This window comes from Penaeus japonicus, unplaced genomic scaffold, assembly GCF_977035675.1.
Source record: "Penaeus japonicus unplaced genomic scaffold, GWHDUDI00000001_assembly GWHDUDI00000016, whole genome shotgun sequence".
NCBI lineage: Eukaryota > Metazoa > Arthropoda > Malacostraca > Decapoda > Penaeidae > Penaeus > Penaeus japonicus.
This window is the reverse complement of record NW_028234418.1, coordinates 1,090,341-1,102,074: the sequence shown is the minus strand read 5'-3', so window position 1 is coordinate 1,102,074 and position 11,734 is coordinate 1,090,341. Positions and strand designations below refer to the sequence as shown.

The following is an 11,734-nucleotide window of genomic DNA, read 5'->3' as shown; positions in this document are numbered from 1 at the left end:
CACAAAACAAGTGTCCCGCTACTGGTGGTGTGAGGTCGATCGGGAAGGGGGGGGGGTTGAGAGGGGGAGAGGAGGAGAGAGGGGAAGGGGGGGGGGGAGGGGGAAGGGGGGGAAGGGGGGGGGGGGGGAGGGGGAAGGGGGAATGGGGAAGGGGGAGGGAACATATATGTTTTCTAAGCTTTACTACTCTGGTCATAGGAAGAAAAATTGAAAAATAGGGCAACATAAAAAAAAGAGATGAAAATAATACTGATAATGATAATAATAATGGTAATGATAATAATAGCAATAATAATAGTCATAAGAACAATAGTGATATTAATTATGATGATGATAATAATAATAATAATAATAATATATAATAATAATAATAATAATAATAATAATAATGATAATAATGATAATAATAATAATAATAATAATAAAATAATAATAATAATAATAACAATAATAATAATAATGATGATGATGATAATAATAATCACAATAATAATAATAATAATAACAATAATAATAATAATAATAATAATAATAATAATAACAATAATAACAATAACAAAAATAATAATGATAAGATAATAACAAGAATAACAAATAATCAGCAACGCACACAAAAATTAAACAAAACAACGTGACAATAGCGAAGGGAATAGCACATCTGACATCCGCTGACATCCGCTCTCCTCTCTTGACCTCCGCTTCGTGCGGCTGCGTCGACATCCGTTTATGTTGGGCCGAGCACCACAATGTAGACGCGTGGGGTGGAGTTCACTTTGCCCGTGCATTGTCATCTGTCAATCGCTGCCTCTAACTCAAAACGATCTGCTCGTAACCTGCTCAACATTGCTATTTTATAAGCCATAATTCTTCGTCATTTTCATTTAACTGCGCTCGGGTCTGCGGGAAGAAGGCGGGGAGAAAGCGGAGGAAAGGGGGAGAAGGGGGGCGCGAAAAAGGGGAGGGAAGGGGAAGGGAAGAGAGAGTGATGGAAAGGGAAGGGAAGGTGGGGGAAAGGAGGGGGACGGTGAGAAGACACGGGAAGCACGGCGATCGGCGGGGTAGGAGGGGGGGAGGGAGGAAAGGGGAAGGGGAAGGTGGGTGAAGAGGGATAAGGGAATGAGAAGAGAGAGCGAAAGGAAGGCTGAGGAGAGAAGCAGGAGGGAAGGACGGGCTAGAGAGAGGCGGAAAGAGGGGGCATGGATATAGGGTAAGGGTTGAGACGGGACGGAGACGCGGACAAGGGGAGCGGAGAAGAGCGAGCGCTAGAGAGGATCAGCGGAGAGGAACAGGTACACGGGAAGGAAAGGGGAGAATGGAGAGGGAAGGGAAGGGGAGAATGGGGAGGGAGGGGGGTGAGGGAGGGTGTGCGGGGGAGGCGGCGGGGGAGGGGGAAGGGAGGAGGCGCTTTTTTAAAATCTTAAAACTGCCTACATTCTGTTGGGAAATTAATGGGAATTAATGAAATTTGAAAAGTGGCGATTTTTTTTTTCTTTTTTTGGGGGGGCCGGGTCCATTTGCGTGCGATTTTGTGCGATGTGTCTCTCAGCTCTCTCTCTCTCTCTCTCTCTCTCTCTCTCTCTCTCTCTCTCTCTCTCTCTCTCTCTCTCTCTCTCTCTCTCTCTCTCTCTCTCTCTCTCACTCACTCTCTCTCTCTCTCTCTCCGTTCTCCCGCTTCATCATCAAAAAAGAAAGAAAAAATAAATCGCAATACAAAACAAAAAAAAGAAAAAAAATCAATCACACAACGAAGAAAAGAAAAAGAAACTAAAAAAGAAAAGAAAAGAGGAACGTAAAGAAAGAGAAAAAAAAATAAGAAAATAAGAACAAAAAAATAAAAGAAGTAAAAAAAGAAAAAAAAGAAAAAGGAAGAAAGAAAAAAAGAAAAGAAAAAATCCCTCCGCCAAAATTCGCCTCCTAATGGACCCCAAACGGCGTGATTTCATTGGTGGAAGTCCAACTGCCAATAATTTCGGCGGGAATTTAATGTACACTTAAATCCTGCTCTGTGATTGGCTCTCAGTGGTCATAATAACATTACCGGCGCTCCCTTTGTCCGGCCGCCAGCCTCGTTCGCTGTAGAAATGGAAACCGGCACTACGAGTATATATGGTCAGTAATACAATTTGCAATGTCGAAGAGGGGGAATCCGGCAAGTAAAGTAAAGCAAAGCAAAGCCCGGGGATGGTTGCAAGCTTTCAATGTCACTATTTCGGGTTTTGGTATTTAAAGGAGTTTTTTTGGTTAGGATAAGGAAGTGGTTTTTATTTTTTTTTGAAAAGCTTTGTTGAATTTTGATAAATGAAAGTGTGTGGATATGTATTAATTAATTTACTTACTCATGAGCGATGGGTGTATCTTTAAGTATTAGTCTTTGTAACCCTTTCTGTCACTATGCGGATAAGCGAGAACTGTGAGATATGTGGGAGAGATGTCACTGAGTTGTGTGTGTGGGTGGATGAGGGTGGGTGGGTGTGTGTGTTGTTGGTGAGAGTGTTGGTGAGTGTGATTAGTGGGTGGAGGGTGTGGGTGGTGTGTGGGTGGTGTGTGTGTAGTAGGGAGGTGGTAGGGTGTGTGAGTTGGTGGTGTGAAGGTGAGAGTGAGAAGTGAGAGAGGTGAGAGGAGGTGAGGGTGGAGAGTGATAAGAGTGTGAAGAGTAGAGTATCGGTGATTGAGCGAAGAGAGAGGGTGACGGCGGCAGGACTGAGCGACAGCCCCACCTCGGTTGCCCACCGGAGAGGATGGTGGCTGAAAGTCTTCAGAGAGAGAAGAGATCTTGAGGATATGAGAGAGAGAGAGAGAGAAGAGAGGAGAGAGAAAGCAGAGGCGCCGCGCGGCGAGAGAGAGGAGAAGTGAGATGAGGAGAGAGGAGGTGGTGAAGTGGTGAGGGTGAGAGTTGAGAGGGAGAGATTGAGAGAGGTGAGTAGAGAGAGAGGTAGAGTGGGAGGTGAAAGAGAGCTAGTAGAGTAGCCATGGAGAGACATTAATAAGACAAACCCAAACATATAAAAAAATAAAAGCAAGCGTACAAAAGCTAACCCCGGGGACAAGGCCCCGCGACCCCCGCAGACCCTCGAGGCACGGAGAGAGAGAGACCCCGCCCTCACTCCCCGCAACCCCGCAGAACAACGGACGCAACCCCCCCACAGTATACGCCCCACCCCACACCCCGAGGCGCCCCCGCCACCCCCCCCACCACCCTCAACACCCCAACACGCCACGCTCACGACGATGTAGAGAGATGAGCCAGCACAGCTCAGCAGAACAGACGAGGCCACACCGACCGTGCGAGGGCCCGTATCGATCATCGAGAGAGAGAGGTCAATAGAAAACGCGGCGTGTATCTTCCGTAGAGTTTCGCCGCTTCCTTTACCATTCGCCGCTATTCGCATAATTCTTCCGTATCTGTTTGAATTAATGTATAACTTTATACAGTTAATTAAAGCGTAATGAAAGAGGGAGAGAGAGATAATAAAAGAAACATCTAATTACAAAACCAAAGAAGATTATCCTTTACTAATCTAAAAGGAACTCTCTCTCTCTCAATCTCTCTCTCTCTCTCTCTCTCTCTCTCTCTCTCTCTCTCTCTCTCTCTCTCTCTCTCTCTCTCTCTCTCTCTCTCTCTCTCTCTCTCTCTCTCTCTCTCTCTCTCTCTCTCTCTCTCTCTCTCTCTCTCTCTCTCTCTCTCTCTCTCTCTCTCTCTCTCTCTCTCCCTCCCTCCCCATATCACAGATGACCAATCTAACAGCGGTCATACAACCAACCATACAAATGCATTAATTCTGCCTTTGGGGTCATCCGGCGACGACCCCCCTTCCTCCCCATCCCCCTCCCTCTCCCTCCCACCCTACCCCTCCCCTCGATTCCTTCTGAGGGGAAATTCGGGAGGGAAACTGAGGGGTCATTCTCGATAGGGCTCGCTGCGATTCCCGAATTGTTGGAATGGGAATGGCGTACTTGGCGAGGCTGTAATTGGTGTCATATATATGTGTATATACGATGCCGACTCCCTGCGTTGGCGATTTTGGACTACGGGATTGCGCATCTCGTTCGTCTTTTGTTTTTGTTTTCCGGTCGGGTTATGTTAGAGGGGATTTTTCTCGGTAATTTATCTATCTATATATCTATCTATCTACCAATATATATATATATATATATATATATATATATATATATATATATATATATATATATATTTATATGTTTTTTTTTTTTTTTCATTGATGTGTCTAATCTCCATATCTTGTTTTCCGTTCCTCTCAGAATATTCTTCTTCTCTTAATATTTCCGCTTATTTTTTCTTATTTTTTCGCCTTCTCCTTCTCGACCCTTTTCGAAGAAATAAGAAGAACGAAGAGGAAGAATGAAGAACCGATAACTATCAACAATTCCGAAAAGGATTAAAGAGAGAGAGAAAAAATATCGTGAATGCTTTCATTAACTTTTTCTTTTCATTTCATTCTTCCATAATTCTTATATGATAAAAGACGATATTATTTCAGTCACTTTCATGTTTCCTTCGCCTTCCCCCCTCCTCCTCTTTCTCCTCCCCTTCCCCTCCCCCCCTCCTTTTTCTCCTCCCCTTCCCCTCCCCCCTTCTCCTTCCTCCTCCCCTTCCCCTCCCCCCTTCTCCTTCCTCCTCCCCTTCCCCTCCCCCCTCCCCCCTCCTCCTCCCCCTTCCCCTCCCCTCTTTCTCCTTCCCCCCCCTCCCCTCCCCCCTTCTCCTTCCCTCTTCTCCTTCCTCCTCCCCCTCCTCCACCTCCTGCTCTTTTTCACACATTTGCTCCTTAAACTTCCTGCTAATGAATGCTTATGAATCGTGCAACACTTGTTATGCAACCGTAAACTTTGATATCAACGTTGCAAGTATTTTTTTTCTTCTTTTTTTTGCCTTATGCTTTATTATCATATATATATATTTTTTTTTCTGAAATTGAAACGCGTTTTTCTTTTATTTCTATCATTATCAATTATCATTTTTGTTATCATTATCTTCTTTATCCTTATTATCTTCCCTTTTAATTATTTTCTTTTGTTTTGTTTCCGCATGTCACGTGCTTTCCTCAAGACTTCTTAAGCAATCAGAGGTAATTAATTCCAGAGTTTCCGTCCTTCTTCTTCTATCTTTATTTACCTCTTCATTCTCTCTTTATAACTATAATCATTTTTATTCTATTTTTCCGAACGATATATTTTTTTTTTCTTATTTCGATCCATTTTTTTCGTCTTTTCTTTTCTTTTCTTTTCTTTTCTTTTCTTTTCCCTTCCTCCTTTCTCTATCGACATCTTGACCCTTCCCTCTTCAATCCTCCTTCCCTTTCTAACACCCCCCCCCTCTCTCTCTCTCTATTTCTCCCCCCTTTCGATCGGAAATAAGCAACAATTAACGAGATTCTCACCAGGGGGGAGCCATTTCCCCCTCCCCCTCCTCCTCCCCCCCTCCCCCTCCATGCGGCTGATTACGCTTGTGGGAATGGGTGGGGGGGGGGAGGGGGGCAAGAGGAGGCGGAATGGCCGAGGGAGGATGATGGAGGGAGGGAGGAGGAGGGAAGAGAATGGCGGAGGAGAGAAGAGGAGGGTGGAGAGTGAGGAGATAGATGAGGAGAAGGTGAGGAGATGGAGGAGGAGGAAGAAGAAGAGGAAGAGGAGGAGGAGAAGGAAAAGGAGGATATGGAAGAAGAGGTGGAGAAAGAAGAAGAGGTGGAGGAAGAGAAAGAGGAGGATAAGGAAGAGGAGGAGAAGGAAGAAGAGGTGGAGGAAGAGGAAGAGGGGGAGGAAGAGGAAGAGGAGAAGGAAGAAGAGGAGGAAGAGAAGGAAGAAGGGAAGAGAAGGCAATGAGCAGAAAGCCAAATTATCTCAACAGTTAACAACCTTACCGAAGCTTAGCCATATAATAATCCTCTAAGCACAAGAGTAAATGAGACTTCCTCCTCCTCTTCCTCCTCCTTCTCTTTCGCCTCCTCTTCCTCCTCCTCCTCCTCCTTCTCCTTCTCCTCTTCCCCCTCCCTTCCATTCCCTCCTCCTCCTCTTCCTCCTCCTCCTCCTCCTCTTCCTGCTACGTTACCGCTCTGTTACCTTTACCATTTTACAATGTTACTACAAGACGATACTACACTCCAAAAAAAAAAAAAGAAAAGAAAAGAAAAAAAAAAAGTCTTCAATGAAAACCGCGTTTAACTCTCGCAGCGGCATCTTAGTGGGTAGTGGGTAGCGGCAGCGGAAGATACCCCCCCTCTCCCTCTCCCCCCTACCCCTACATCCACCCCCCTCAACCCCCCCACCCCCGTACCCCTCCTACGCCCCTACCCACCGAAACCTTTTTCTTGTTTACACATTCTCTCCGCGAAGGAATTACAAACGTTTGTTACACCCCCGAACCTCTGTGTGCTGCCGCCGGGAGAGTGACTTTCTTATACGTTTCTCTCGTAGGAAAACGTCTTGGTAGATAGGGATAGGAGGTAGGGATAGGAGGTAGGGATAGGAGGTAGGGACGTTTACTTTGGGACGCGTGGATAGATTGAGAGAGCGTGGATGGTGAAGATAGGATATTCTTTACGAATTGTTTGCGTGGAAGTATACCCTTGTATATCTACATGTACACGCATTAGCAAACGGACACACACACACACACACATACGCATACGCACACACACACACAAACACACACGTGCGCGCGCGTGAGCACAGATACGCACACGCGAGTCGCGCGTCAAGACCCACTGTTACGTATTTCCTTTTTTTTCTCTCTCTCTCTTCAAGCTCCTAACCCCCTCCCTACCACCCTACCACCCTACCTCCCTACCTCTCACCCTCCCTCCCGCCTTCCGGCCCTCCCTCTCTCCCTCCCTCCCTCCCTCCCCGACTTGCCCTAGCCCCCCCGCCCCTCCCCCTCTCCCACCCTACCCCCTGCACGTGCAAAAACGGTTCGTTCCTTGACCGATCCGCACGCGCCGCGAAGGGAAGGCAGAATAAATAAGGGAAGGATGTATGAGTGCAAGAAGGATAGGTCGTAGGAGGTGTCCTTTTTTGAAGGATAGGTCGTAAGGGCTGATTTTGTAATGGTGTCCTCCTCTTTTTTTCTTCTTCTTCTTTTTCTTCCACTCTTTTTTTATTTTTATTTCTCCGTCTCTTCTCTCTTTCTCTCTCTATCTTTTTACACTTCTTAAAAATTTATTTTCGTTCCGTTATCGTTATCCCGTTTCTGTCCGTCCGCTCATCTTCCGAGTTCTCTCTCTCTCTTTCTCTTACTCTCCTCTCTCTATCCCTTCATTCTTATTCTATTCCCCGATAACTATTTCTCACTAATTCAACCTAATCTCTGTTCCTCTATTTTCTCTCTGTATCTCTTTCCTAACCTAAATCCCTTTATTATTTACTATCGCCTTTTCCTCTTTCATTAGCAACCTCTCAACCTCTTCCTTTTCGTTCTGACACCGTGTTAACTGTTATGACACCGTGATAACCGGTCTGACACCGTGTTATGCGTCCTGACACCGTGTTAACCACCCTGGTACCGTGATAACCGTTCTGACAACGTGTTACGCGTCCTGACACCGTGTTAACCACCCTGGTACCGTGATAACAGTCCTGACAACGTGTTAACCGCCCTGGCACCGTGACAACCGTTGTGACACCGTGTTATGCGTCCTAATTCCGTGTTAAATGTCCTGACGCCGTGCTAACCGCCCTAGCACCTCGCTTTGCGTCCCGACAACGTGTTAACAGTCCTGAAACCGTGTTAACCTTTCATATCAAACCTTTACCTAATGAACATACAATACAACACGTAGAGGCAAAACTGAGACACTAAATTCTAATTGCAATCGTGCATAACAAGGAACCTATTGGAAACACACACAGCAGTTTATATTCTCCCTTTGTCATGAACGAAACTGATAACAAACAGTAAGATACCGACGCGGAGATAATGTATCCGGAGTGTATGGGAAATAAATTTAGTAATAAGATAAATTAGGGTTACGTGATGTATATTATTTTTGCGTGGAATAAAGAGGTTCGGTTGATTGGCATATGTGACACTAATGATTCAGGACTGAACGACAAGCTATAAACAATGCAACGGGAAAGGTGACATTGATAACAACCTTTGAAACAATGATAATAACTGTGATGTAATGATAATTATGAAAACAACAGCAACAACAATAATCACAATCATTATCATAACAATAATAATAATAGCAATAATATTAATGAAGAGGATGATAATCATAATAATAATTTTAAAAAATAACAATATTAACTACAACTAAACAAGAACAGCATTAATATTTACATCATCCTCACCTTACACTTCAGAATTACATGATGGGAAAAATGCCTATTTATAAACACTGCGCATCACCGCTACGTTGTTACTATCAATGAGGGGAAATTTCGGAACAGAGAGAGAGAGAGAGAGAGAGAGAGAGAGAGAGAGAGAGAGAGAGAGAGAATGAATAGAACAGAGGGGAAATAAATTAGAGAAGAAGAAGAGGAAGAAAAAGACGGAGAAACTTAATCACACGAAAGCTGTCCGTGACGAAATGCTTGTTACGAATTAACCAAATTATTAGCTTCCGTTACGACGCAATTGACCCGATAAAGAGACAGTGAGAGAGAGAGAGAGAAAGTGATAGATAGATAAATAGATATATAGATAGATAGATAGATAGATAGAGAGAGAGAAAGAAAGAGATACTTGCGAACATTTCTTCAGCGCCTTAGGAAGGAGAAAGACAGCGACCACGAGAGACACACGCAAACACACACACACGCCCGCGCCGGGAGAGGGGAAATATGGACCAACCGATTTGATAGAGAAATAATATATATATATATATATCATCCCCTTCTTCTTTTTTTCCCCTTCCCCCCTTCTAACCATAACCCTCTCTCAGAACACGGAACACGGAACACGCGTTATATACTTAATTAAAACAGAGACATAAACGCCCACACCCACACCGTATAGAACACACGAAGAGGGAAACGAAAACACCACCAGAGCAAAGACAGAATAAATAAGAAGACAAGACTAAGGAATAACCAAAAGGAGAAGAAGAAGAAGAAGAAGAAGAAGAAGAAAGAAGGAAGATGGAAAAAAGAACACACACACAGACACAACCGAATCTAAAACGAATAAAAAAAAAACACAACATTAACGAAGATCATTAGAAAAACAATTTAAAAAAATGAATAAAAATTAAAAAAAAGAAGAGAACCATCTTACCTTTCTTTCTTTCATCTTTCTTGATGTCGTCCTTCTCGTTCTCTGGATTCTTGAGGAACATGCTCAAGAGAGCTAGGTTTCCCGGGTACAGTACTTCCATCTTCTGGGTTTCAGGATTTCGGAGTTTCATACAGGAGGCAGCGTGTAAGACGGGAATTCTTCTGATATCATGCCCAGCCTCACACACACACACGCGCGCGCACGCTGTGATGTCTCCGGATTGGGGGGTTTCTTATTTTTTTTTTTTGAGGGGGGGGAGGGGGATTTTCTTGAGGTTCGTTGGGGGCTTCCTTTTTGGAGGGGGTTGAGTTGTTTGTGTTCGTGTTTGTTTCCTTTTTCTTTCTTGGTTTGTTTGTTTTTCTTTCTTCTTTATTCTCCTTCGTCTGCACCTCCTTCGTTATAGAGGGAACACTATTTTTTTTTCTTTCCTCTATTATTTTTTTCTTTCCCCTTTTTTCTTTCAATTTCTCTCCCTTTCTTCAACCGGGAGAGTTTTTAAAAAAAAACTTCACTGGTCACAAACCAAATGATAGAACCAAACAAAATAAACAAACCAAGTTGTCAGCTGTGATGTTTATTTCTTAACCAGAAAAAACAAAACAAAAAAAAAAACAATCGTATTTCTTTTCCGATTTTCTCTCTATTAATCAGATCATTTTTTCTATCTCTCTCTCTCTCCCAAAACTTTTCTTTATTTTTTCCTCATTTCAAAAGTCTCCGGAAGTCGTTTTTCTCTCATGACTTGAGGACCGACAAGAACGGGAAAAAGGAAAACAACAAAAATATATTCTAATTTTTGTATAATGTATCCTGACGGAAATTATCCTTCCTTATCCCATGACTCGGTCGGGGAAAACAAAATTCAGCACACGAGGTCTTCCTCTTGGAAACAGTTCCTCTTTCTCTTGATTTCCCTTCTCTCTTAATTATTATTTTTTTTCTTCTCCTCTTCTCCTCTTTGAAACGAAATCAAAACCAAAGAGATAAAAACGAAAACTCAAACTCTTCTCGAAACCGAAAGAAAATAAATAAAGGTTTCCGAATTTTTTTTCTCTCTCTCTCTCTCCGCCTTTCCTTCCTTTAATAATTTTCTCTCTCTCTCTCTCTCCTTTATCTCGGTTCACCGTAGAGTAAAATAGTGCGAAGATAGTCCACGTTGGAGTGTCACACACGCACACACACGCACACACGCACTCAGGGGCGGGTCGCGGCGCAAGAAGAAGAAGGACCGCCGCTGGTTCGCCGCCGCCTGGGTCTAGTGCCAGTGGTGGACTGAGCGGCGAGTGGGCGGTAGCAGCGAGACGTCCTCACACTACAGGGTCCGCTGGGTGACTGAGCAGTGGTGGCCGAGGCGGTCCCCCGTCCACCCTCCACCACCACCCTCCTCCTCCTTCCTCCCTCCTCCTCCTCCTCCTCCTCCCTCCCTCCTTCTTCCTCCTCCTCCTCCTCCTCCTCGCCGTTGCCTCGCCTCGCGGACCCCGCCGCGACCCCGCCACACACACGTACATACATACATACATACACATACACAGGCACCCACTCACACGTACATACATATATCTATACGTACACACATATGCTCTCCGTCGATACGCACATAGACTTTTAGTTCCGAAAGTTTATTTTTTTTTAATTCTTTTATTTATTTTTTTATATTTTCTTTCGAGATGGACGAAGATGCGTACGCTTGGCGACGGGAATTTGCACGCGCGCAAATTAAGCGACTTTACCTGCTGACAAGTAAGTCCTTCCGATCTCGTATGAAGTAATATCAATTTGATTTATCCTCCCTAACCCCTCCCTACCCCCCCTCTTTTTCTTTTTTTATATACCCCCCTTCTCTCTCTTTCCATATCTTACCCCTCCCCCCTTCCCCCCTTCCCTTCTTCGAGTTTTTATATACTCCCCCTTTCTCTCTCTTTCCATATCTTACCCTCCCCCTCTTTTCCCCCTTTCCCCCCTTCGAGACCAATATCTATCCCCTATCCCCCCACCCTCCACCCACCCCTTCTTCTTCTTCTTCTTCCCTATGTCGCTCTCCCCATCTCCCTATTTCTCTTCCCACTTTTTTCCCTCTCTCTCTCTCTCTCTCTCTCTCTCTCTCTCTCATCACAGGCGATATTCCCAGTAGAATATCATATAGCTGTTTTATGCCGTGGTGTGTGCGAGTGTGTGCGTGCGTGCGTGTGTATGTATGTCTCCCACTCCCGTCCGTGTGTGTGCGTGCGTGCGTGAGTGCGGGAGCGCGCGGGGCGACAGGGCAGGTGGTGGCGGCGGTCGGGGTCAGGCAGGAGGCAGACAGGCCAGGCCAGGCGATGGCGAACGGCGACTCGGGCGGTGGAGCCATCTAGCGGCCGATGCCTCAACCACTTCCGATACCGCGCAACCCCTCGCGGACACGGCACGACGCACGCACGCACGCACGTACGCACACACGCACACACACATACACACACACTCGCACTGGCTCACACGTCGCGCGGTGCTCATGCTGCTCTCCGTCGC

At 45.0% G+C, this 11,734-nt stretch overlaps 1 protein-coding gene across 1 annotated transcript in view; it reads right to left on the bottom strand.

Moving 5' to 3' along the window:
* Positions 1–10,571, bottom strand: part of Cph (BCL11 transcription factor chronophage) — a 60,744-nt gene extending 50,173 nt beyond the window's left edge. The window contains exon 1 of the mRNA XM_043008314.2: positions 9,230–10,571. Coding sequence (XP_042864248.2) covers positions 9,230–9,359 — 130 coding nt within the window. The 5' untranslated portion in view covers positions 9,360–10,571. The remainder of the gene's footprint in view (positions 1–9,229) is intronic.
* Positions 10,572–11,734: the final 1,163 nt, after the last annotated feature.